Source organism: Bacillus rossius, chromosome 3 (assembly GCF_032445375.1).
Source record: "Bacillus rossius redtenbacheri isolate Brsri chromosome 3, Brsri_v3, whole genome shotgun sequence".
Taxonomy (NCBI): Eukaryota; Metazoa; Arthropoda; class Insecta; order Phasmatodea; family Bacillidae; genus Bacillus; species Bacillus rossius.
The window spans coordinates 43,849,724-43,877,579 of NC_086332.1; the positions used below are offsets into that span (position 1 = coordinate 43,849,724).

Sequence of the window (27,856 nt, forward strand, 5' to 3'; positions counted from 1 at the left end):
TAAATCAGTGCTGTTCCTTGCTATTTTAACAATGTTATTCTAAATGGAATTTTAATGTGATAATAGGATAGTCTCTGGGGTAATAGGTAACGTCACATTTAGGTGTTTTTGTTTTATTTTAAAAGAAATATAATCAAAGAATATGTCAGTAATAATACCTAACATTTTTTAAAGGTTGTCATTATCAGTACTGCACTAATATTAAAGTTTAAATATTATATGAATACATAAGTAAATTAATTGAGTTATTTTGTTTCGTCCTGTTAATGACTAATATTGACTTATTTCCTTTCACCCAGAGACTGGCTAATTGTGTTAGGAATATTGCTTCTCGCACTCAAAAAAAAAAATTATACAAATCTTTGATTTCTTGCAATGAGGAATTTTTTTTTTGGACATAAACATTTCTGGTTGCAATGTATGTCATAGAGAAACTTCAAAAATGGCAAAAGGATAAATATGAAGTCACCTATTGTATTGAAGATAAAGGTTAAATAGGAAATAAAATATCCTCTAAAGAATATGGGTTGAGGCCTAAAGCAATTTATTTATTGTTACTAAAATAAATATAAATGTAGAAAGGAGTTTTCCGATACAAATCAACAGAGTAGGCCCCATGGCCAAAAGTAGAAAATACACTTTACACTGTAACGATGAACAGCATCTCAGATTGGCAGAAGGGATTGTGTGTCTGTCCCATTACAATACGTGTAGTGGTGGTGAGGGATAACTTGTCCATTTTCTCCCAAGCTTGCAAATACAGTAATAAAATGTATAGGCATAGATTATTTGGGCAATTTTTTTTAAACACAAATTATAAAACTAGGTAACTTTACAGTTTACTGTGACTACCATTACTGAGCAAGTTGTGATACGAATGTTTTTAACAATTGGGTTATTACAACAACTCTTAATAATATTTTTTTGAAGATAATTATGAATTTGTAATATTTTCCAGGTACCGTGCATGTGTATTGAGTGTGACCCCTCAGCTGACTGTTAAGTATGTTGACTACGGCAATGTCGACATTTGTGATCCGTCAGAACTCCACCAGCTCCCGGCATCAATTGTGGACTTGCCTCCTGTGGTGAGTTGTTACTGTGTATTGGTTTTGTGAGATCTATGCTTCCTCTACCGAAGTAATTTTTGTACAATTTTAATTGCTGTAAATCATTAAAAGTGAACTTAATGTAATTTGTTTGTTTTTGTAATTTATATATCAAACTATAATTTATTGGTTCAATATAAAGGTAATAGTAGCTCTTTTTTTTAATTATACATTTAATTGCTTGTAAGGTTTTGAAAAATCCTGTAACTTTTGCAAAAGTAGTTGGGGATATGAATAAAGAAAATTAGTGTTTAGTATTAGAGTTAAATAGATTAAGTTTTATGGAACTTGGTGACACAGTGGTAAGACACTGGACTTTTATTCTGCAGGACTCGGGTTCAAATCCTGGTCGGGCTTTCTTCATTTCAGGTTATCACTGTCTCCTAAAATCACTTCAGACAAATACTGGATAGGTTCCTTGCCATACACAACGGCCGATTCCTTTCCTGGAATACCAGGTCTGTGTTGTGTTTTTGCAGTCTCTTATGACTTCGTTGTTCTTGGGATCTTAAATATGATCTAAAATATGACTTTAAACTGAAAAATAATTGGTCGCAATTGGTAAAACTAGGAGGTTTTGAAAATGTAATTTAATGATATAGCTTGAAAGAATGCACTGAAATATGGCTGCTTTTTTCTTAAAGTAAAGTTAAAAAAAAAATTACCAGTAAAATGTAATGAAAAATTATGTTAGTTTTGTAATAATTGAATTCAGTGGACACCCTCTTCATCTGTCACCTTTTAATTGACCGCCATGATCTTGAGATGACTCCCTGACCTGTTGCGGGGTCTTTCAAGCCGCTGCCTAGTCCATTGAATTCAGTTGATGTGCTGATATACTGTAGTGTTGACCGGTTAAGAGGGAGTCCACTGTAATATGATTATTTAAGTTAATTTGTAATAATTATGCTCCAGGGAAGTTCAGAGCATGAATGATAAATAAGATTTCAATCGTAAGGGCTGAGTAGTTCATTATTATATCAGCAGATCTGTTCTAACTTTTAAATAGCCTATCAAACAAATTATCAAAAATCCTGTAACACAGGAAAAAAAAAAAACCAGCTACATTGAGCTTGTAACAAGATGTATTTTTTTTTTACACTTTTTTATGTTTTATTTTACAGGCAGAGAAAATAGAAGTGGTTGATGCATCTCCTGGGCAGTGTTTAAAATTGTCAGAAGGGGCTGTAATTTCAATAAAGCCAATAGAAAAAGTAAGTGGTGTAAAAGGTTTGAGTAGCAAAATTTGGTACAGTGAAAAGTCTTTTTTAATCAGCACATTTATTTGGGACCATGGCATGCCGGATTGTCGAACGTCATTATTGTTTGAACGGTATTAAAAAATATAATTAAGATGCAGTAAAATTGTTTATAAAATAAGTTGTTGTAAGCTGTGCTATAAAAAGATAATACCCTATACAGATGAGCTTTCATTTTCTTCAAAAAAAATCGTTATGGAAATGTATCAGTGATAGATAAAATGTTACTTAATAGAAAACAGGTAACACTGTACTGAAATGAAAACCAACAGTAAAAAACTTTTTATCAGCACATTTACATGATTTAATGGGGAAGGTCAACTGCTCTAATTCACCAGAAAAAGTTTAAAATGTAGCTCGAAATTGGTTCCTGATTGCAGAATGTGTTGGATTATAAACCTTTAACTGGATCACTTTGAATATAAGCTGTTATTGCATTATTACGAAACAAAATTAAATAAAAATAGCTTTATAAGAGATTTATACTTATTCATAATTTGCCCCTTAACTTTATGTAACAGTAATTCTAAAAAAAATAAAATAAAACTAAGATTAACCTGTGGTTGCTTGACATTCCTTAAGTTTCCTGATGAATAGGGGTCACTGGCATAAAATTATTTTGGGGTTTCCTTTTAAGAATGATCCAGGCAAATGAGAAAAGCTATTGGCCCTGACTTACTGAAAGTTCCTTGGTGGTGTCAGGGGAAACAGGTGAATAATCTCGAATGTGCATTCTGAGCGAGGGATCCCATGTAGGTAGCTGTTGGGTGCTCTCGTGGATCTGGGATACCCTACGGCTCTGCTGTGGTAGTCTTCTGGTCGCCTCCTGTAGGCTAGGGGTGGCTGATTATATATGGGTGCGGGGAAGAAGGTTGAGGTTAGGTGAGGGATATCCACAGTCGGTCTTCGCTCTGCTGCAGTGCTGTTTAGAACTTTCTCGTGGAACCATGGGTCCTTGTCTGGGGAGTTCCCCTCTGCAGGGGTGAGCCTCAGGAATGTTGGAGGCTGACTGCCGATGAAGGTTCCATAGTGGGCCAAGTTAGTGTCTTGCCCCTGTTTCAGTGTGTGAATGGCATTGGTATACAAATACTCACTCGGACTGTCGCCTCGTGAGACTGGTGCAGGTGTAGATGTCTTACAGGATAGGTTTTCCAGTCATCTTTTGGTCCCATGTACACTTAAGAGTTAGTTAATTCACAGGATGCACAGGTGTGAGGTGACAGCATTCCCTTACACACGGGTCTGGAACCAACACATTTCCCCTACTTATGATTGCTGCCAGGTCCTAGGTCTGACTGTATTCTCTCGTTTCTACTCGAAACTCTCCACTGACTCGGCTGCGGGAGCTGGGAGGGCACGGTTAGCTATCTCTTCTGAAATGTGGTATCTTTCAAACACCAACTGACTCCGGTCTGATATGTTATTTCTGTGGGGTAGCAGATGACGTAGGAAAGGGTAGGTTTCTTGGAAGCTCTGGCCGCTTCTGGGAATTCCTGGCCACTGATGCCATGCGCACTCAGCTTGCTTGTTGGGAGAAGGGTTGGCCGGTGGTTGCAGCCGGTTGGGTGGTCTATGACTCTTAGGGCCTCGGCACTATTGACCAGGGCAACTGGTTTTGCAGGAATGGTTGCCCTGATGAGAGTGACGCAATGACGGTGCTGGCTAGCTCGTGCTCATATTCAAGAAGACATGGGCGGATGGCATGTTGTCCAAAAACATGTTGTGTTAATCTTCTGATTCCGTACTTTCCACCTATAAATTTTTTCTTGATCCATGAAATATTTTTCCTCTTAGACCTAAAAATTTAAAAAACTTTTTGTTCTTTTCAGGCAAAAAATGGCATTCTGAAAGTTACGATCATTGATGGGAAGAGTGCCACAATGACCAAAATTGATGCTAAAACTGAATCCTCACAAGGAAATGCCATTGCACAGGAAGTAAGTATTTTTTATTTCATTCTGAAAATTAAAAATATTATTTGTGTAAGTAGCAATAATCATATTATTTGAGAAAGTATATTATTTTTGAATTCCATCACGTTGTCTACTAAAATGCATTTTACATTTGTTCCTGTTCGAATTGTAACTCGTCAGTGGGTTTATTGCCCACGAAATCAGTTTGAAAACCCAGTATCATAAAAAAAATGTTTGGTTGCCATTGCAGATTGTAGTTTATGCCAATAACGTAAGTAATACAGATAATTACACGAATTTCTTTTAGGTTTATTTTTGCTTAGCTGCAAATATGTGTGTATTTAATATGTTTATTTTAATTTGCTTTGTGAACTTGTCCAGTTGGTCACAAGTTAATGTGTTTACATTGTTGTTTGATTTTAATTTTTTTCATTTATTAATTTTTACCTGACTTATTTTTGGCTACTGATGATGTAATTTGTTCAGATGGTGTACAAACATGAGCTATGGCAAGTTAAATTGAAGCTATGGAGTGTAAAGGACCAAATGTTTTTATGTCTGCGCGTATGCTTCCGTGCCGTACCATTGTCGCCTGTCCGCAAACCCGGCCGGGAACCTAGTCTAGCCAATGGCAAGGAATTCACTCAAAACAGAAGCAACGTTTGCCCATTCAGCTGCCGGTAACTGTATGTGCTTGATCACTCATAATGCATCGTGTTCAAGTATTTTAGACAAAACTAGAAGTATTACGGCACGCAGATTGTCATGAAGGTCACACTTATGTTGGTCACACTTTAATTTTAAGCAAGTCATCTGCGCATAATCGTACGAAATAAGGTCTCTTGCCAAAAGTTTATATAAGTCTGATGCTGTTGGTTGTACTAACGGGAATATATTTGACATTAGATACCGGAACAGAAATGAACAGGTGATTCACGTGGAAAAGGTTGTTAAATGAATGTTGCAATTAAAAAAAAAAAATATTTGGCCTGACAGGATTGGTGCGAACCAGGTGGTTCTACGCGAATAAGCACTTTAATTTTTGAAAAATTAAAATGTAATCATCCGGACAGTAATATCGGTTTCACTGTCAGTAAAGGATGGTTTGGAAAGATACGCGACGTGTGTTGAAGGTCACACCTGGGTGGGCAAGTCAGCCAGCCGACTGACGAGAAAGTACATAAGCACGTATCTCCCATTACGCGGTGTCGTATTTGTCATAAAATGTGCGATGGGATGCATATAAAGATAATAGTGTGACATATTTATAGTTAAGTGTTATTCAACGCATTTATTTCACGTAGAGTATGTTTTCTTACACAATTTTGGAACACATTAAATAAATTAGCTATGCTACCTATTTATGGGAACTAATGCTTCAGAATACGCGATTTCGAATAACACAAGCATTTTTAGGAACGAATTAGTCATGCTAAGTGAGGGATAGGTGTACTGTTGAGCCTGTATAGAATTTAATATGGTAATTTTATAAAAAAAATTACAGCATTTAATGAAAAAATAACACACCTTTAGCTAATCCATATCTCTACACATTTCTTATATATCCATTTTGTTTTTTCAATAGGTTTGTGCACGTAGGGTTCCAAACATATAGTGATTCTGCAACATTTGTTCCAGTTTTAGTTAGAAATTAAAGTGCCATTAAGACAGTCACATAATGCAGAAATATACTTCTCACGCCTAGATTTCCTATTTTCTGATTATTTTCAATCATTAATGGTTTTTGCAGCAACCTCAGATCATAACTGCAAACCCTTAATACCATTGCAAATCAATTTTCTCACTCACACACACACTCTCTCTCTCTTTCTCTCTCTCTCTTTCTCTCTCTCTCTTTCTCTCTCTCTCTCTCTCTCTCTCTTTTTTTTTCTCTTTCAAACCATGTGAAAGAAGCAGGTATAGCAGGTTAACAAATCTTGGAGCTTGATGAAACATTTTTTTTCAAATCTTATAAAATTGTGCCCTGTTTATTTTTGGGTAACTATGCATGGTTTCTACAGGACTAGAAAACTGGGAAAAGTCAGGGAATTTTGAATTCCAAGCTTGTAGCAACCATTTTTAGAACTAAGCCAAAAGGACATGAAACATCTGTAAGTACAGTAGAACTCCAATTATTCGAACTCCGTCTATCCGAATTGCTGATTATCCTAATCGCTTTTAGGATTCCAGATAAGATGGAAACGTAGGAACGTGGGAACGTAGGAACTTTATTGGGATGATGAGTCACAGTCTCATAGTTCTATTATTGGCTGTCGTACATTGCCAGGTGGCCGGCCTGGCCCATCTTTCACTGTTAATTTTGATGAGTCAGTCAATACATGTCATTTACCTGCTACTGTGACTGTACTCTTTCGCGCCGGTGCGTTGTTTTGTTTATGAATGTGTTTTGTCGTTCACAATGGCTTCTAAAAGAAAATGTGTTTTGTTATTGTTAGCGTATAAACTAAAAATGATAGAGCAATCACGTTAAGGAGTTACGGGTAAACAGTTGGCTGAGATGTACGGTGTTGGACAATAAATGATTTCAGACAATAAAAGGAGTAAACCTACACTTTTAAACTTTGTGTCAGTGCTTGAAAACTAAGATGGAAGTTCAAGAAAATCAATCAAGGCAGCAACCAACAAACATTTAGAAATTTGCGCTTCTCAAGTGGTTTTTACAGCAACATTCTTTGGGAAACCCAATTTCAGGCCCAATTCTTTGTGAAAAACCTAAGATCTTAGCTGAGAAGCTTGGTTTTTCATCCTTTAAGGCAAGTAACGGCTGGCTAAGAAATTTCAAGTCTTGGCACGGTATCCGTGAATTAGATTTAAGTAGCGAGAAGTTATCAGCAAACTCCAAAGCTGCAGAAGATTTTATTGAAAAATTTAAAGTTGTAGCAGACTTCTACAGTCCTGAGTTTTTGTACAACGCTGATGAAACAGGTCTTATTTGGAAAGGTCTGCCTAAAACCACTTTATCTACTAAAAAGGTGTGTAGTGCTCCAGGACAGTAAAGACCATGTTACGGTGCTCAACTGTGCGAACTTTACAGGAAGCCATAAAATACCCCTTCTTTTGATAGGGTAGTCAGAAAGCCCAAAGGCATTTAAAAATGTGAAAAAGCTTCCCCTCTGTTATAAAAAAACCAACCCAAGGTTTGGATGACTCAACATTGTTTACCGAGTGGTACGACAAATTTTCATTTCTGAAGTGAAAAAACACCAAAAATTTCCTTGGAAAAGAAGGTATGTAGTAAAGTGCTTTTGATTGTTGAAAATGCACGAACTCATCCCACCACAGAATTGTTGGAAAAAGGGAATGGCCAGTTTAAAGCAATTTTTTTTACCGTCAAAACGTCACAAGCTTGTTGCAACCAATGGACCGGTCTGTTATCGAAACCATGAAACGCCATTACAGAAGGCAACTTTTAAGGAAACTTTTGTTAGAGGGCGAAGACGAAGAGGGTGTGTGAGAAAACCACAAAAAAATAAATTTGAAAGATTGTGCTTACATGGTGGCGGAAGCTTGGAGCTTGGTTAAGCAAGTCATATTAAGACGTGCGTGGAACAAGTTGAAAGGCATAGAAGCTCAAGAAAAGGGAAGGGAAGGGACAGGAGAAGATGAGGATGACATGTCACTTGAGGGATTCAGAAAATTTCTTTTGAAAATTCCTGGATGTTCAGATGTTAGTGCTGAAGATATAGGAGAATGGATGGTGTGTGATTCGTCAGACCCTGGGTTTCAAATTCTAAATGATGATGAACTTGTTGAAAGTGTGAGAGAAGAAAGTGTCTAGGAAGAAGATGACCTTAACGTCGAAGTTGAAGCAGACCATCAGCTATTGAATCATTTGCCGGCCTTGAAACTGCGTTGCAGTGGATGGAGCGTCAGCCCGATTGTGACCACATGCAACTTCTCACTGTCAAGCGGATGCGCGACTTGGCTGCCCGAAAACGGATGAAGACACTCAAACAGCTTACTTTGACTGAGCTGTTCAACAAGCAATGACTATTTTACGGTACAGTACGTACATGCATATTGTATGTATATACATACATACGTACTATGTAATTTACAGCACTTGTAAGTATTTACATATGTATGTAATGTACATAGTATGCTTAACACGTAAATGTATTTCATTTTAATCTAATTAATTAAAAGCTCTTCTTTAAAAAAATAGTTTTTTCCTCCCGTTTTAACATAGTACAACATACATACGACAATAATTAATTAAAATTACCCTTTTTTTTTTCTGTAAAAATCCACATTTCCGAATTTTTGACTATCCGAATGGCATCCGGTCCCAATTTATTCGAATAATTTGAGTTCTACTGTATAAGCATACATGAAATAAGTTTTGATTATAATTGTATATATATGTACTTTATGTATATATATGTGTGTGTGTGTGTGTGTATATATATATATATATATATATATATATATATATATATACATACATACATAAATTGGTGCTTTGCATAGTCCTCTGTTCTTAAGCTTTTTTTTTTTCAGGTCCAGCTGACAACTGATCCTTTACCAACTGAAGAAACATCACATCCCACAGCATCAGTAGCATCGATTCCAGCATCACCACACATAACTAACTCGATTGTCTCTCCTTCGCAAGAAGAAACTCTTCCCCAAGTTGCTTCTCTACAACAAGCAGAAAGTGTCTTATCTACTACTATTAATTCGACTAAAGATGAGTTTATGAAGGTATGGTTCAGTTAAAGATTACTCCAACAATTTATACCGTATAAATCAGAGTAGAAGTAGATGTTTATATTAACTAAAACCACTCACAAAAGCAGGGGTTGGCCTGAAATAGTGTCCCAAGGAAAGTTCAAGTGACTTAAAAAAAAGCATAAAATTGTAAATACACTTGACTGTCATTAAAACAGCATTACAATAATTTCTTACATTGTGTTACCACATGTCTTAATAACTTTTATGTAATATATTACAGTAATTGAAGGGGGGGGGGGGGGGGAAGAGTTAAAACACAGTATTTGGGTGCGGGATATAACCAACCTGTAAAGATAATATGGAAAGGTGTGTGTTCCATTGCCCTGCAAGTCTGAAAAATTAAAAACAATGCCTGCAAGTTTTCGTCTATGTTGGCTAAAGAAATGCATCCTGTGGATTTTTATTTCTCATGTTAGTGTGTTTGTTCAAACTCCGAAGTATATTTCTTATTTCGTTAACCTATATTGTATAGTAGACATGCTGCACAAAATTGAATTTTACGTTTTTTTTTTTTTTTTTTCGCAATTTACAATCATCTACGTGTTACTTGTGATGTGTCAAGAAAAATGTTATACATGTCTACACCTCAGTTTCCAAAACAAGGAAGAAAATACCTCTAACAGTAATTATAAACTCTAAATTGTACACTATGGTCAAATGAACACCAGCTTTGCAACAGAATACCAATTGAGGTTGCAAGAATAATTGGCGGTAGCGAAGGATGTAGAAAAAGGTTTAAAATCACACAGAAATTATATTTTTTACATCACTCGATGCCTATTAAAACTATTTTCATCATAATTAAATACCGTACTAGACACAGGTAGTGGTAAAACATTTTGAAGAATTAGGAAAAATTGCTGGAAAAGTGTTAGAAGGAGAAAAATAAATTGTATGTTTAAATTTTACAAGATTATAATGACTTAGCTGATTTAAAATGCAAGAAAGTCCATAATTACAGTAAAGCCAACTTGAGAGAATCCCAAATCTAACAAAATATCTTGCTGTATTTTTTCCTGTTTATTAGTCTAAATTCATAAGTACCTTAAAAATGTTTTAACAGGTTTTTACTCGGCTGTGTTGTTCCTTGGGGTGGGGGGGGGGGGGAGGGGAATTGACAAGTAGTTTCCCACCTGAGGGAGGGTATGGATAGGTAGGTTCTGCATGGATGGAATGAGGCTGACACTCATAGGAGCCGGCTGCCCTAACCAAGGGTCAGATCTGTCATCTGTCATTCCGTCCGGCCTTGAGTGTTAGGATATGGAGTAGCGATGGAATGAATTGGGGAAATCATTACTACCCCCAGAAAACCCACCGGCCACAAATAACCACATTTCCTACCTGCGAAAATCCGGGTTTAACCCCGCCAGAAATCCAACCCCAGTCGCCTCAGTGGGAGGCGGTCACTGTGGCTCTTTAGGGATTTACTGTATTGTTAATCATTATTTTTTACTCAAGTTACCTTTCCTTTATGCAATGAATTCTCCCCCACCCCTTTCCTTGTTTCCAGGCCAAGATAACTGTTTTCAACGATAAGACTGACTACTGGGTCACATGGGAAAGCGATTGTGAAAAATTGGACAGCATAATTATGAAGACACATGAAAATGTCACATCTGTGCCACTAGCTAGTCCCAAAGAAGGGCAAGTATGTTGTGCAAAATATGATGGTATATGGTGAGTAGACTCCATTTGCTATTTGTTTGTAAACATCAGTTGCTTTTGGAAGTTTTTGGCAATAAGAAGTTACAAATTGTAAGAATTTAGATGATCCGAATTGCTGTGAGCATTATGCATTTCTTTTGAGTATTAAGGTGGAAGGTAAAAATAGAAAGGTACATATTGAAGCTTTTTCAAGAAATTGAATACCGAACAAAAATATTATATAATTATTCTAATCATATACTGTTTCATAATTAACTACTTTTACAGTACAGTCAAACCTCTATCTATCGAACTCGCATGTATCGATTGTCCGTGTTTATCGTATACTTTCTACGGTCCCGGCAATATTGCCATACAACTAAGGTTAAAAAAGTCCGCTTGTACCGATGTTGGAATTATCGTTTTGTCCGCATTGATCGTACAAAATATGTGGTCCCGTCACTATAAATTATAATAGATGATCGTTTAACCATAAAGATTTTGCAGAAATAACAATTTCTTAGAAAGAAACCGCCATAAAAACAGTAACGATAGTATACAGTAGTAAAAATCACCTTAAATCTGCAGCCAAGTAATGGAGCACGTAAATATGAAGAAAAGACAAATGAACAACACCTTACGAAGAAATATGGATGATGTACCATAACTAGAGTACAAACCCAATTGTTATCCTAAGATAATTACCATAAAAAGAACTAAAGATTCTTTGTCGATACCATAATTACTACAGAAGCACGATAGCTACCACATTTGCACTACAGTTACCGTAACAACCGAGAAGTATATTTACCGTGACGGTAATGTATTTATTTATGACATTAAAATTAAAGAACATTATTGAAAAAAAGGATGTTAAATTTTTATATGTACGTTTGGCACATGTTACGAAGAAATAATGCGATCTGAAAGAATGCAGTACTACTACGAAAAGTGAAAAGGATACTCGTGGATTTTTAGGTTATGGCAGTCTCTCGTTTTTCAGTAATATCGGCCGAAAATTAACAAGCGTATCGGAAGTCGGCAGAAATGCCGATTCAACTAAATATTGGCAAAATCGGCTTCTTCAGTACAGCTCTGCATTTGATGACATGAGTAAACATATTTCAGACTTCAGGATATTGAAAAAGACTTTAATTGCCATGTAGATTTATTGTGTGTATGTTTTTTTTTGGAAGTGTAAATTGAATTAAGTAAAAAATACTTTCATTTGTATTTATTTTTCAACTGATTTAACTTTAAAGACAAGTAACTGATATATTTCTGACACTAATTTTGAGGTTGGAATATTATTTTTTTAAAAATTCTTAGAGTGAAGTCCACATCTATTGAATGTCCGCATCTACTGAATTTTTTTGTTGGTCCCCTGAAAAACGATAGATAGAGGTTTGACTGTATATGGATGCATAACCTTTGTCAGAACAGTTCTTCGTACAAGTTTCTAAATTTAATATATAAATTTTAAGTCTGAATGTACAAATGGTGTTCTCTATTCTAGTTTATGATTGATGTTAGTCTTGCTTATGTTTTTTCATTATTTGAGCTGAAAGATAATTCAATTTTTTTTACATATGAATTCTACAGCTTATTGGCTATTAAGTATTTGTTTGGACTTGGGTAGCCAGCCATTTATCATGAAACATTATTTGGGCTACTTTGATTTTATAAAATGAAATCTTCTTGTGATTATTTTTTGTGAAGTTCTAGTCATTTAACAATATGTTACACTCCAAAGACCCCCGGACTAGCTCAGATATTTCATGTTTTGGTCTTTGAAGGATAACTTACAGGATACACTTGCATGCTCAGATGCTGAAAAAGTGAGGTTATGTTTCCCTCAGAATATTAGTTATGTTGAATTTCAATGATGTGTCTCGTACACAGAAATGTTTTTCACTGTTTATTTATTTATTCCTTACGAATTCACAAGACATTTGCCGCAATCTTGGGACCACAACATTTACAAGTTGAAACAGTATTTGCCTTAATCACAACGAATAAGCTTCATTAATTTGAATCACACACTGACTGGCCGATAATTGAATATTAAAAACAGTTCGAAGTTAAGTCCGTCAGTTGCACTAAACTTTTCGGTACAATGCCGAAGGACAATGTCCTTGGAAACAATGACAAAATTGTACTAAGTCATGTTTTGGGCGATTACCGACAACTGTAGTCACTAAATTCTAATTTATGTCCAAAGAAACAAAAATAAGGTTGATTATAAACCGGTGACGCCCGGACCAAAGCCGTGAAATTGACTCCTAAAATCTTCATAATATCATAATGTTTTGAGCCACCTACTCAACTACCCACTTCCTCAGCCGCTGTGCAGTAGATGACAAAAAAACCAAAACGACACACTGGTCTCAGGAGAGACCAAGGATTGCCCCATGACGTAACTTTTGGTCAATCACAGCACAGTATCAAACAGTCCCTCCAACACCAGCCAATCACAGAAAAAATTACAATACATGAAAAAAAAAAAAAAAAACTGTACACACATAACCTGAGACTTCCCTTGATCTGTCTCTTTTCAAATCCACTTCAAAATCGGGGACTCCCAAAATATTCTCTCACGCTAGTTGCTCTGTCTCTGCCTTACACTGGATGCATCATCAAATTATCATTTATCACCTCGGCGTCACTGTGTCGATGCACGCCTTTCTTTCTTATTCTAACTGCCACGCAACTGGCTCACATGATTGCATCATCCCACAGACAAAATTACAAAAGAAAAATATGTTACAGAGCATTTGCACATATAAACAAAATATTTAAAGCTTAAAAACCATTTAAAAACACATAAAAAGGTAATTATTTAGGTAGAATTCAGTAAATTTACAGTTACATGGCTGTTTCATAATCAAGCAAATAGGCTTAAACAATACACAAATATTAGAAACGGTAATTAATTGAGATTTTACATTCATAAATCTTAAGCAAACATAAATATTAACCTGGAAAACAATAATAAAGGGTAAAATATTATCATCAAAGTTAATTGAAAATATCAATTGTAAGTTTCGATGATTTACCACATGTATCACAGTTAGGTTATGATGCCTGAAAATTATTTAAACAACTTTCATATTATTGTATTAACTATTAAAACATTTTATTCATAAAAACGTAAAGAAAAATTGGGGAAGGCACTGTCCTGCAATGCTACAAATTTACCTGAAGATGCTAATAATTGTAATTTGGTTAGTTACTGTTTCATTAAATTTAAAATATAGCTGTGAGGTAATGGATATTTCACTTTAGAAAAAGTTTTGAATGGGAATTAATAAATTATTATATGAATTGGGATGAGAACGTGAAAATAATTTAGTGAAATAAAAACTAAAAATACTTATCAGTTCTGTAGAATCAAGATATTTCCTAATTTCTGTCCTTGAAAACGTTAAAAAAATGTGTTTTAGTTAGGCCATTAATATGTGTGTTCCATACTAAAAAAACAAACACAAATAATGCTATTGTGATGGGCAAAATGCCAAACAAATGAAAAACAAATGGAAGAATAAACTAGGACCGCTTCCCTTGTAAATTGCAGCACAACATGCAGTAGACATGTCAAGATGCCATGCTTGCTTTGTCCATAACTTGACTGTAGCTTCCACTTCAGAGAAATACCAACAGTAAAATGTGTACCAAGTTACCAACATCCTGAAACACAAATAAGGCAGGAGATTTAAACTTACACTAAACATTAACGTAAATTGGTTGTTGTCACAGTGCAACCCGATCACCTAGTGTGGTGTGTTCTGATAGCACAGATATTAGTTATATATTCGAACTGTTAAGATGTGTTATATTCCATTATATATTAGTCTTCCCTAAATTTACGTTGCCATATGTAGTGGTAAATGTAATTATCACAAATTTTTCCCCAATTTATTATTATTTCCCAGCACAGCCCTAATTCATATTTAAAGTCAGCTTCTCACACTACTGTAATTTGAGTCTTTCATCCAATTATATTTGCAATATTAACTGTTGTGCTTTACTACACATCCATCGTTAATCATGAACTGACACTTTCTGCTTTGGCTTCTTAACACCTCAGTTTTCACCTTTGGAAATGTTGTCTTTGCCAAATGGAAAATGTTGCTGCCTAAGTGATGTTCTCAATCTTGTTAAAATTCTTTTTGTCACACTTTGCTAGTGTCAAAATGAAATTTTTTTGCCGGTCTGCTAAATAAGATTTATGTCTGTTGGCTCAGATATGATTGATCATTGATGATTGATCATGGGTGAATAATAATGGATTATTGATGATTATTATGGATGATCATGGGTTATTGATCATGCAGCATCTAAATTAAAATGAGAAAAATTCACTCTGGTTTCCTAATTGGAAATCTAAATATTGGGTTACCACATTCTGGAAAGTCATGGAAGTTGGAATTGGTGAAGGAATTAAATTGGAATACTGGAAAAGTCATGGAAATTACCCTGTGATAGTAATTTGAAAAGAAAATGTCAGGCTATAGTTTGCCATCACAGATTGAAAGTATTTTTTTCCTATGATTTTTTTTGGCAGCTATACCTCATGTACAAACAATAAAATGGTTTATGCAAGGCTTTGTGTGAACTAGGCCAGCCATGAGGGTTGTGGAAGTTGGAATTTTTTTATTTATTTCAAAAAATTGTAACAAAAAAAAACTTAAATAATAATTAATTTAAAATAAAACCAATTTAAGCAAAATTTGAAATTTTGGTTATAGTCAAGGAAATATTTTTACATGTTAGGCATTCAATATATTATATTAATCAAATCTCAATTTTCTTGTTAATAAATCATTATACTGTAAATAACCTGATGTAATTTTTCATTTAATAAAAACTGAGATAATTTATTTTCATTTTTACACATTTATTATTACTCTTGTTTGGAGTTCCCAGAATAACGCTTTTAGCAAAGAGTCAATAGCGATATTCTATATATTTTATATTTTGTGGTCAATGCAATTGTATGGAAATTCAGTCAGGTTATTCTTCAAAATATGTGAGAATTATTTTTCAACTTCATACAATAGTGTTATTGGAGCACAATTTTTTTTTAATTTTTTTAGTTTTTTCTTGTTTCATGACAAATAATTATTTTTCCTTAGGTTTAGAGCCAAAATTACAAAAACTGAACCAGAGGTTGAAGTCCACTATTTTGACTATGGAAATTCTGAAATATGTCCTATAAATGATTTACGAGAACTGCCGGAAGCTGTAAAGGATTTCCCACCAATGGTACTGTGATATTATGATTATTATTATTGGTATTTTTATTTCATTTTATAAAGATGTTTTGGTGATAAGTTACAATTTTATTGTGTGTATGTTAAGTTTTTATTATCTTTATCTATTTAATGTTTTTCTTTATATAATCTTTTGGTAAAAGTGTTACAGTAACATCACATAAAAATGAAGAAATTTTTAATGAAATGTGCATTCCAAGCAAATTTGACCTCCTAATAGAAGTTACATAATAATGCAATTTGATTAGTAACATGTAAACACGATAAGTCATGGAAATTCTAAGTGATAATTTGAGGGTAAAATGTCATGCTCTAGTATGCCATCATTCAGACGTAAAAGCTTTTTTTTTTCTCCGGTGGTCTTTTTGTTGTATAGTTATACTTTATACACAATATTAAGTTGCAACACCCTGGACAAGAGCTTAGAATTATACGCATATAAGCTCACCGGACAAAAAGTTAGTCACACCCGAAGAAATCATTACAAGCATCATTTAATACTGTGTAACTCCACCTCTAAACTTGATAGCCGCCTGAATTTGGTTAGGAAGTGAGTCCACAAGGTTGTGTAGGTACATCGCATCCAGGTTAAGCCACTCGCTGAGGATTTGATCAGGCAGTTCCACCAAATTGCGGGGTTGCTGGTGCCAGCATTTTACCCGCTGTTCCAACATATCCCAGAAATTTTCAATGCGGCTTAAGTCAAGAGATTTTGCAGGCCATACGAGATGTAATAGGGTGTGGGAGTGTTTATAAAACCAGTCTCATATACGTCCAGCCCAATAAACTTTGCCGTTGTCATCTTGAAAAATCGGGGTATACTCATCATGCGGATGTTGATGAAAGCAGGGTGTCTACTGACCCTGGAAAACCTGGAAAACCTGGAAAAATCAGGGAATATTGTAATCAGGGAATAATCAGGGAAAAATCAGGGAATTTTTTCAAAACTCAGGGAATTTTTGTTTGGTAGGTTGTAGTTGGCAATACTTTTTTGTTTATTGATCAGCTTGCATTGACGTAGCATCAAGTGTATCCCCTCCCATTTTTATTTTTGAATGGCAAATAACGAACAGTTCCCACGTCCATTTTCTTTTATTTACCATCGGATTCGGAAGTTATGTTAAATCACGTGATACAAACTTGTTGAAGCTGGTCTTTCATCCTGCTGACGTATGTGCTGCGGCATGTGCTTCCTGCGCTCGGATTACACCGACAGATGCATTTAATTTTAAGTAATTATGGATGCCCCCAACGTAAACTGGGCATTTTTGTTAGCTTTGAAAATACATTTCACAGACACTTTTGGTGAAGATTCACCATCGTTGCTAGAAATTGGTAGCTGTGGGCTTCATACGGTCCATGGTGCTTTCAAAACTGGAATTTCTGCTACACAATGGAACGTTGTTAGTTTTTTGAGGCACAGTTACTTTTTGTTTAAGCATTTACCTGCAAGGAGGGCAGATTACCTACGCTACATTAGAATAACTAGATCAGAGCTTTTTCCAAGAAATTTTGTGCAATCAGATGGTTAGAAAATACTGCAGTTGCTGAGCGTGCCATGAAAATGTTACCCCACCTAAAGAAATTTGTTAGTGAAGTTTTTATTTCATCTGTCTTTCAATGTAGTGAAAAGTGCTCTTGAAGATAATCTTCTAGAAGTAAAATTTACATTTTTCCACTCTTTGGCATCAGAGCTGGAATTGTTTCTTACAATGTTCCAAAGAAATTTGTTAGTGAAGTTTCTATTTCATCTGTCTTTCAATGTAGTGAAAAGTGCTCTTGAAGATAATCATCTAGAAGTAAAATTTACATTCTTCCACTCTTTGGCATCAGAGCTGGAATTGTTTCTTACAATGTTCCAAAGTGAAGCACCCATGGCACCTTTTCTGTATGATACACTGGTAGACATTTTATTAGCTTTGGCAGGAAAGTTTGTGAAACCAGAGGTACTGAAGAGCTTTAGGGAAAAATGGAATGTATCTCGATTGGATGTAGATAACCAGGAAAATCTATTGACTGCTAACAATATCAAGTTGGGTTATGCAGTATGCCATGCCATCAAGAAAGAGAAAGTACCAGAAAAGTCTGTCCTGTTACTGAAAAAATGATGTTAGGACTTGTCCAAAAGTTATGGTAAAAAAACTTCAAGACAAAAGTCCACTAAAGTACAAACTTACCAAAGGAATTTCCTGCTTATGTCCGTCTATGGCTTTAAATTTGGGTGTGAGGAAACAGCGTGTGAAGTACAGTTTAGAATTTTGTCTTCGAAACAGGTGGCTATCAGGACAAGAAGCTGATAACATTGAGTGATCATATCAGTTGGTATGTTCCTCGCAATATTCTGAAGCACTGTTCTCGTCTTTTTCTCGATCACTTGTGGATGCTCATTCTTAAGGCACATACAGTAGTTGCCAAAACAGGCCTTCTAAAGTTTGTGAGGATGATGATGGAAATGCATCATTGGAAAGAGGATTTTCAGTGAGTTCTAATCTGCTGACTGAAAACTTGCAGGAAGAAACACTGATTGCACAAAGACAAGTGTATGACTTTGTTCATTGTTATGGAGATGTAGAGCATGTTGATATCAAGTCCATGTTACAGTATGTAAGAAATGCTAGTTGTAGGCGTAAGAAAGTCCTGCAAACAAAACAAAAAGAAAAGGAAGCTACAGACAGAAGAAGGCAGAAAAAAGAAGAGTTGAAGAGTAGATCAAGGCATTGCAGTTTAAGAAGGCTCGAGTGTTGGATTTGGCTTGTTCTGAAGCAAGTGCTATAGACGCAAAAGTTGAGTCACTGCGAAATTGACGGGAGCTTCCTTTTACTAATGTTTTTTGCAAAAGTAAGTGTGTGAAATATTTGTAGCAGCATGTTTTATTTGCCATCAATTGAGTCACTTTGGCCACATCTAGAAGAAGGTAATATTTTTACTAATTTAAGTAAGTTGATATACTTTGAAACCCATCAATGTATTGTTATGCAGTTTTTTCAGTTTCGTGGAATGTCGTAATTGTGTTAAAGAAAACCTGGAAAAATTCAGTTTTAGACCTGGAAAACCTGGAAAAATCAGGGAATTTCATTTACTAGATCTGGTAGACACCCTGTGAAAGGCAACACCTGATCATCCATTGTGTTAAATAAACATGCTGGTTCTTGTTAGTTGTCACCGCGTTAAGTGGGCCCAATCCATGATACAAGAAACACCCCCAAAACTTCACAGACCCACCTTCGGCTTGAACCTGGCCTTGCACACATCTAGAAAGAAAGCTGAATTTGGCCTTCGGTGCACTCGATGACGTGCATAATTGGAATACTGGGAAAAACCTGATTCGTCAGACCACTTTATGTTTTGCCATTTTGCTACTGTCCACGTTCGATGATTTCTAGCCCAATGAAGATGCACAGTTTTATGTGCGTGTATGAACAATGGCCTCTTGGAGGGTGACAAACTCTAAAAGTTCATTGCTTGCAGTTCCCGTTGCAATGTTCTCTCGTTAACAGGTTTGGATGGATCTTCATTCACTGACTGCAGCAATTCCTGTCTGGTTTGGAAGCGATTTTGATTCACAGCCACGAAACGCATCTCCGGTTCCTCTCAGGATCTTTTTCTGACCACTTCGTATTTCGTGGCCACGTGTAGTACACCACTGCTGGTAGACATGTTGAACAATCTGCTGTAAAACTCCAAATAATTCAGCAACTTCATGCACTGTATGGCCATGGGCATGGCCAAACAAGATTGCCCCTTTTTGCCGCTCTCACATCCTTACATTTACACTGTCTGCTTGAAACATCAATTTATCACTGATCACTACTGCCTTATGCTCACGAAGAGGCAAGGCGCATGCGATTGAGCACGGGATGCCATCTGTACTAGCTTAACGATCCATCTGTGCATGTGCATTAAGGTGACTAATTTTTGTTCGGTAAGTTTATTATGAAAATTATCTAGTTAATGAAATATATAATTTTTGTTTAGGAAATTGCTCTATTTTTTGATTTTAAATAAATATGTTATAACATGACAGTTAAATAAAATATTTTTTCTTGTATAATTGTTTTTTCTTAGTTTAAACTATCAAAACTGATTGTAAATTTTTTTTGTAAAAATTTCAAGTAAACAGCAAAATTCATACAAATTTATGTGTACATTATACAACCATCAAAAAGCTTGAGATGAATAGATTCATTATTCCCCCTTCAGAAATGAAATAATTCATATTAATTTGCACTTATGTTTTAGGCTTTCAGAGTAAAGTTAGCTGATGGAACACCACCAGAATACCATGACATGTTTCCTGATTCGGTGCTGAGCATTAAGATTGTTGGACAGGTATGTAAATTATTTCATTAGCAAGCAGTTTTAGTGTTATCCTGCAATAACTGGTCAAATGCTACTTTTTTGGTTTATAATTTTTTATAAATATTTTTGGGTGTTATATATAAATAAATTGTTTTTTTTTTATTTGTCAGTTAAACAAGCATCCTGTGTGAAAACCATTTATAATTGTCTTTATTTTTAAAATATTAAATTTAAAGAAAATGTAAACAAGTTGTCAAAATGCTAAACAAAAGTTTTTCATTTAACTGTAAAATAAACTTATAATTAAAAAAAAACTAGCAAACCCGCTTTTATCGTTGAATCAACTTGAAAAAAAAAATTAATTTTATGTCCATCAACCAAATAATGCACCAGAACTCTGTATAACTTAAAGAATTGGGTGGTCTGTTCTTTCATTTTCGTTATGACTATATCCTAAAATTAGTGATAGAAAATTTAAGACAAATAATATCCAGCAACGCATTACTATTCTTAAGTTCATTATTGTTATTAAGTTCATAGTCATTTTTGTAATGATTATATTCTAAATTTTTTGAAATGACTGTATCATAACTTTTTTGTATTGACTATATCTTAAAATTAGTGATAGACAATCTATAACAAATTGCATATTTATTACTGATAGAAAATTAAAGACAAATGATATCAAGCACCCTGCGCTTTTAGTTATACAGAGTTGGGGTGGATTATTTAGTTGTTGGACAAAAAATTTAATTTAAATTTAATTTTGTAATTTTTATTTTAATCAATTATAAAATCAGGGCTTTTTTTTTAGTTTTTTATTCTGATTAATCTCAAAATTAAATAATAATATTGAATATGAGAAATTGAAACACATTAAAAATACTAAATATGTGTGATTAAAATTTTTATTTTTTACATTAACTTAAAATTAGTCATTAATGTTCACTACCACAGAACTGTAGACATTCATTAATTAATAAAAATTAAGAGAAAGGTTTAAGCTTGCCAGTTAAAAATTACTATGAAATTAAATAATTTTTTTTAATGGTTTTCAAAAACTAATTAAAAGAAAGACTGATTTAAATATGTGAATTCTGGGTTAAATGAAAGCTTTTGACCATCTTTCAAGTATATGACTACATACTAAACACGACAGGGTTGTTCTTTATATTACATACATGTTAAATGAGCATGGGGTTTTCTTAAAATCAGCCTTCTCGGCAGGTTACAGGATCGTTAAAGATCTTGGGGCTTAAACCCTTCTTCCGGAACATTTTCTACCTTGTAAATTATGTCCTCTTCTTCGGTGTGTAAAGCACCAAGTTGTGGTAGCCCTTCTGTTACTATATTTCTATTATTATTGCCTCTTCTTATTCTTAACTTCCTTTTGTGTGTTGCTCCTACACTGCTACCACCTCGATAATTCTATTCAACATAAAAAAAAATGATTTTTCTAGGGTTGTTAAATTTAAATACCAGGTGACAAAATACTTCCAACAACATAACACATATAAACAAAACCCATCAAATTACATCCTTACATACAATCTTCTCATACATAAAATATTAATTAATTATGTTGAACCAAAACCTAACTCAAAACAGTACTTGTAATAAAAATAAACTATTAAAGTAGCTATAAGATAGTCAGCTTTAAAATTGGATGAGTTTAATGTTTTCATACTGGAATATAATCATGACTGCTAACTTTCATGGTACTCAACAGTTTGAACGAAAAATCATTTAACAGTTTAGATTTCCCAAAACTAGCTTCACTCGGTCACACTGAAATTCTCACCCCTACCTCTGGGTTTTGTCTACAAAGTTTAATTTTGTTTGTTGTAGAGTTCAACATATCAGTTTAATCTGTGTCAAATGGTAATACGTTACGATGCTCGGAAAAATTAAGGTATTTCAGGCTTACCTTTAATCTTTTACAGAATCTAGTCTGAGGCCTTACAAATCCTTTTTGTAAATGGCCAAACCAAGCCAAAATCAAACCTGATTAATACAAATTATCTTTCCACTGGTAGCAAAACATCACACGATTTTCCTCAATTATAAATCTTGATGAATTAAGGCCATTTCCTGATGTTAAAACCCATTTTAGTAGACATCAATCCTCGCTCAGGTCATACTTAAACAATGGCTTCCAAAGACTCTTTTCCTTCTATCGCTTTCCTGAACTCCATACAAAATTCATTTATCTAATTGTTACAAAATTTAAACATTCAGTTTTAGCCTAAATCAAACTTATTACAATATGGCCGAAAATACATTAAAGGATATTCAATATACGATGAAAATTACGTTAATACATAACCAAAATATTGCAAACTGACTAATTTTAAAAATAAAAATTATGTAAATACCTGCCTTATACATTAACATTCAAAACAAAAAATATTTGTAAACATGTGCACAGAAAGAAAATTAAATTAACATATAGCCAACATGAACAAAAATAAACTTCAGAGTCCAATGAGTAATAAATAATTGTCAATGGATGTAACACAAGAATAAAAATCTGAAACACTCATAACTATGTATAGAAATTAAATATTGTTTTGAGGCAAGACTCTGTATGTGGTTACGCGTACAACCTTAACCCGATATATTGGATCGGAAACACTCCAAATCAAAAAAGAATACCTTTTTAAAATTTTCAATATTTAGGATTATTAACCCCTCCTCCCTCCGAGGGGTGAAAGTCAAACCCCGGGCACATTTTACACCATATACCGACCTCTGAAACATTATAAATCAAAAAAGAATATCATTCCTCTCCTCTCTCCCCTCTAGGGACACAGTCGATCCCAATGCACCATGCCCTGACCTCAAGGATACACAAAAAGCATGGTTATTACTCATAGCTCAAAATTAGTGTTGTTTTTTTTTTACCCTTAAGGTCTTAAGTTATTAAAATACAGTAGAACCCCGATTATCCGCGACTCGATCATCCGATTCGCGGATTAACCGCGATTTATGTCCATAAAGTTCAATTTTTTAGTTACATATAACCAATGATTCAAAATGTATGTAAATGTTAAAATACTTTGCAAAATGTATGTTGCTCAAAGTACTTTGACTCAGTTGCGTTTATATACACAGAAAGTTTTAAAAAAAATACTAGTACATACATACATACGTATGTACATAATATTTTTGTGTTCCATGTTACGTGAATAGATTATACACTGGTGCGCGATTCCACGTCCGCATGACCGGACTGTACACTCCCGCGCGCAGCACGGCGCCGTGCCACAGAGATTACCCGGCGCATGGAGACAGTCAATTCCATTAGTGTACGTTGTTGAAGCGTGAAGGTGGTGATAATTTTATGTATTGTAACAGTGATCTGCATTCCGACGGATTATACCGTTGTGTTGTGCGGAAGTGTTGAGCGCAACATTTCATCATGACATGAAATGAACAGAAAAGAAAGCGAGTGGTACTGTCCATCGACAGCAAAACAAAAACTATAGAAAGATTTCAGAGTGGAGGAACGATTGCAAACTTGCGACTGAGTTTGATGTCGGTATCACAACAGTGCGCGACATCATAAAAAATCGCGAAAAAATCCTTCAGTTTGCTTCACAGGCTGACACTTCAAGTGGATTAAATAAACGCAAGACGATGAAAGAATCCACATTTAGCAGCTTGGACGCTTGTTTGTTTGAATGGTTTCAACAGAAAAAGTCGGAGGGTGTACGATTAAGTGGCGTAATTTTATCACAGCAGACGCAAATTTTTTTAAAAAACTAGGCTTGACAGAAGAACCATTTTCCTGTTATATTACTTCGTTATTTTATGAGCACCGACTGTACGGAAGTGTGTGTGTTGCAACTAGTGCTTGGCACGCAAGATAAATTCAGCCTATCACTTGCTGACGCGGCGCAGTGATACGACGGTGTTTGTTTATTTCAAAACTCAGCTAAGAGTGAACGGAGAATAGATATAACGACCCCTCACGGTTCCCGAGATTAGGGTCGTTATAGAGAGGTGGTCGTTATAAGATTTCCGACCCATCTGCAACACTAAGTCATAATAGGTCGTTTTTGCACTAAGTACACGTTCAGCAAGCTAAAAATAAAAAATCTAACATTTAAAATTCATATAAATAAAGGGGGATAAAAACACCGTGAATTATACGAGACAGAGACACCGTTTCAAAACCATGAAATCAAGTCTCAATGCACTGGTATGAAAAATCTTATCTCGAAAAGAATTTTGAAGGCAGTCGTTCTGTAAAACAATAACCAGCCCGATGGTGTTACTGACAACAGAGCAATGAGCTAAGTGTGGCAGCGTCGCTTACGGGCGATGAAAAGAATGCGTGACCTTGGCAGCTATCAGCTGTCTTGGGCCCTCGGACTGGCGGGCGGCTAGTCACACACCTCGGTGCAACGACGACTCGCGTGCCCACGTCTCCGCACACGAAAGACTTAAAAACCACTGCTGCCCAGCACTAAGCAGTCCGCTTCTATGTCAACAACGCACACGCACACAAAGCATGTGTATATATGTAATCTCCGAATGTCCACAGATGGCTGTCTGTGGGCTAATGACCTTTGAGGCAAGCATGACTCGGTTAACCGCGATTTTCGATTATCCGACTCACTCGTCCCCTTCATTAACACGGATAATCGGGGTTCTACTGTATTGTATTGTCAAAGGTTTTTATGTATGCAAAGTTTCAACACGTTTGGACGTCGAAAAGTGAGTAAAAATTGAATGGAAGGATTCTATTACATAGTACATTCATACATATATACAGGTCAAGCTAATATAAGTGTGGTGAAAATTACATAGGTATGCAGAAGAGAAAATAATGGTTTTTTTATAGTCATTTTCTCATGTCTTTTCAATACTGCATTGTTTTCGCCATTTTTTGGAACTTAATTCACAAATCTTTGCAGTTGGTGTATTGCGAGTAGCACTATGGTGGAACAAACATGGAACTCAACATTTACCGCACAGTATGCAGAAACTATACAGACTTAGAAAATTTTCAAATTCTTAACTTTTATGAGCACTAAAACTATGCAGACACTATCTATGTAAACACTATCTGAGATGTGCTTTATGTTGCATGCAAATGTAGATTGTAAAGAAACAATGTCTTAGTAATTTTTTTGCACAAAAACATAAATATTATAACAAACATATTTATTTTTATATGTGTGCAAATGTAAGGACTGGAAAATAACCACATGCAATTGGGTTTTACTATCAAGCAGAGGTTTGACAGATTGATTGTAGAAGTGAGCTCGCAAAAATGTATCACTAAAAATAGGTTTTAATGAATTGTGTGACTTTTTTATGATAGAAAATTTAGACTAGTTTTAAATCAAATAATATTCCAAAAGTATAGATATACACAATAATAATTATAAATTTTAATAAAAAAATGTTTGTCAAATGGCCTGTCTTGCTACTCCAGACAGAAATTAAGTAGTTTACAATGAAACCTGTTAATATTTTACCATATAGAGGCATGTTGGTGTATAATATTAAGACAAAATAGCAAAGAGATTTCTGCTTTTGACCAGCAGAAGACAAAATGCACATTGTTGAGCATCATTTCAAATATTGTATTTAGATTATCCTATTATATGTTAGTGAAATGTTTCATATGTGCTATACAGTATGCATGTAGTAGTTGCTTAAGAAAAATCATTTTACCTGAAAATTACCATTAATAGCATATTAATATATATTTTTATATATTTTTTAATTATTTTGGTCTGTTGTGTAGTAGTAATGTTTTTTTATTATTTTGTTTTAAAAAATGTAGTTTTAACTTTGTGCTTGTTGCATGAAAAAAATTTTGAGTTGATAAATGCATTTGTACAACCAGTGGCGTAGCCAGGATTTGTGTATGGGGGGTGTTAAGAAGCATGCCCCCCCCCCCCCCCCCCGGGAAAATTTGGATTTTAAGGTGTAAAATAGAGCTATTTTAGCAGTTTTCGGTACTTAATTTTAAATATTGTAATGGTAAATTTTTTTTATTAATTTTAATATGAAATTTGTTTGGGTGATGAATAACAAATTAATTAAAGATTTGGTGCCAAGGGGGGGGGGGGGGGGTTTGAACCCCTAAAACTCCCCCCCCCCCCCCCCCCATCCCCGTAGGCTACGCCCCTGTGTACAATGGTAGGTGTTTCCAACATCAGCTCATTTTTCAGGATGACAATGGAGTAAAGAGGGTGCAAGTGGAAGGTGTGAAGTACGCTGACATCTTACCTATTTCTCAGTCTGCCCTTATCAAGTCTGTTCCAAGTAATCGGGTAAGTGTGAGAGTCTTGCAACATTACATTACGGAGCCTGTTTGATTGGAGGCTGCTTGAATCGGGTTTGGAAAAATAAACAGGATTTTTATAAAATCAAATAACTTTTTTTTGTTGTTGTTTAAACCTGGTGTTTTTGATTACAAAAGTTATTTTGTTTTTCACCATGTTCAAATGAAAGTTATACAATATCCTGCTTTCTGCCACACTTCTTGAACCAGAAAAGTTATAACATCAAGGAACTGAAGTCCAGTAAATCTGCACATTGACTGGGTCTTAACCACAGAAAGGGTATTACATATTTCCCCACAGGAGGAGGATTATCCATAGAACTGGTTTTTCTCACATAATAAGGTTTTACAGTTTGGTCAGGGATTTCCTACAGAATAGGAATTAACTATTTAATATTTTTAATTTTAGAGGAGTGTTTAACTGGGCATGATTTACTAATTCAGTTTATTTATATAAGATCTTGATTAGTATTAACATAATTTGTTTTTCCTGTGAATCACAAGAAACATTAATGACTTTTGTTGTTATTAGAGTGATATTAGAAATTTTATATTAAAAATTTGAAGGTATTCTATTATATTCCTTTTTTTTTTTATTAAAACCACTTGGTTTAAACCTTGTTTTAAACCATTGTGGTTTAAATTAGCCAACGCTGGCTTGAATTGGCTCTTTAATTTAAAATTAATTGTCAAAATATGATGCATGACATGCTCTGAAAGTTATTTGTAGATCTCAGTTAATTCATTATTTCCCCTCTTTCTCTTCCTTTCTACATCCTCTTCTTCGAGGCTGTGTTACCAGCCACCCATCTCCATTAGCACCCGGTTGGTGCTGCTGGTGTCCCCTGGCTCCATGTCGCTGTTGTGACTTAAGTGAGTCTTTGTTTATGTGTGACTTCCCTTCCTTTCCCCCTCTGCTCAACATGAGAGATCCTTGTGGTAAATGATTGTAGAACTTTGCTAATTTGTAAGTAGGTAGTTTCATTACATTACATAGGTAGGTTCATTACATTTTTGTTTCAGGTATCTTCACCACAACAAAATATGGCAAGTAATCTTTCAAAGCCAAGTACAATGTCCACAGATTGTGAACCAACTGCAAATCCAGCTGCTAGTGAAGATGTGAATAAATTAAATGTTCTTTCTAAGGTCTATGATGTAAGTTGGTTGGAATAATATTTAGTTCTTTAATAATTTTGTGTTAATACCTTTATACGGTTTTTTATATGCTTTGGTTCCGTTTTTTATATGCTTTGGTTCCGTTTTTTATATGCTTTGGTTCCGTTTTTATATGCTTTGA

General features: G+C 34.9%; 1 protein-coding gene across 7 annotated transcripts in view; it reads left to right on the forward strand.

The window, feature by feature from the left end:
• The window catches only part of LOC134530599 (tudor domain-containing 6-like), a 229,928-nt gene that overhangs the window by 75,675 nt on the left and 126,397 nt on the right, over positions 1-27,856 (forward strand). For all 7 annotated transcript variants that reach the window (XM_063365580.1, XM_063365575.1, XM_063365578.1 and 4 more), the window contains 9 exons: positions 959-1,088; positions 2,234-2,323; positions 4,198-4,305; positions 8,803-9,006; positions 10,547-10,713; positions 15,816-15,945; positions 20,193-20,282; positions 26,444-26,545; positions 27,580-27,714. In XM_063365580.1, coding sequence (XP_063221650.1) covers positions 959-1,088; positions 2,234-2,323; positions 4,198-4,305; positions 8,803-9,006; positions 10,547-10,713; positions 15,816-15,945; positions 20,193-20,282; positions 26,444-26,545; positions 27,580-27,714 — 1,156 coding nt within the window. The remainder of the gene's footprint in view (positions 1-958; positions 1,089-2,233; positions 2,324-4,197; positions 4,306-8,802; positions 9,007-10,546; positions 10,714-15,815; positions 15,946-20,192; positions 20,283-26,443; positions 26,546-27,579; positions 27,715-27,856) is intronic.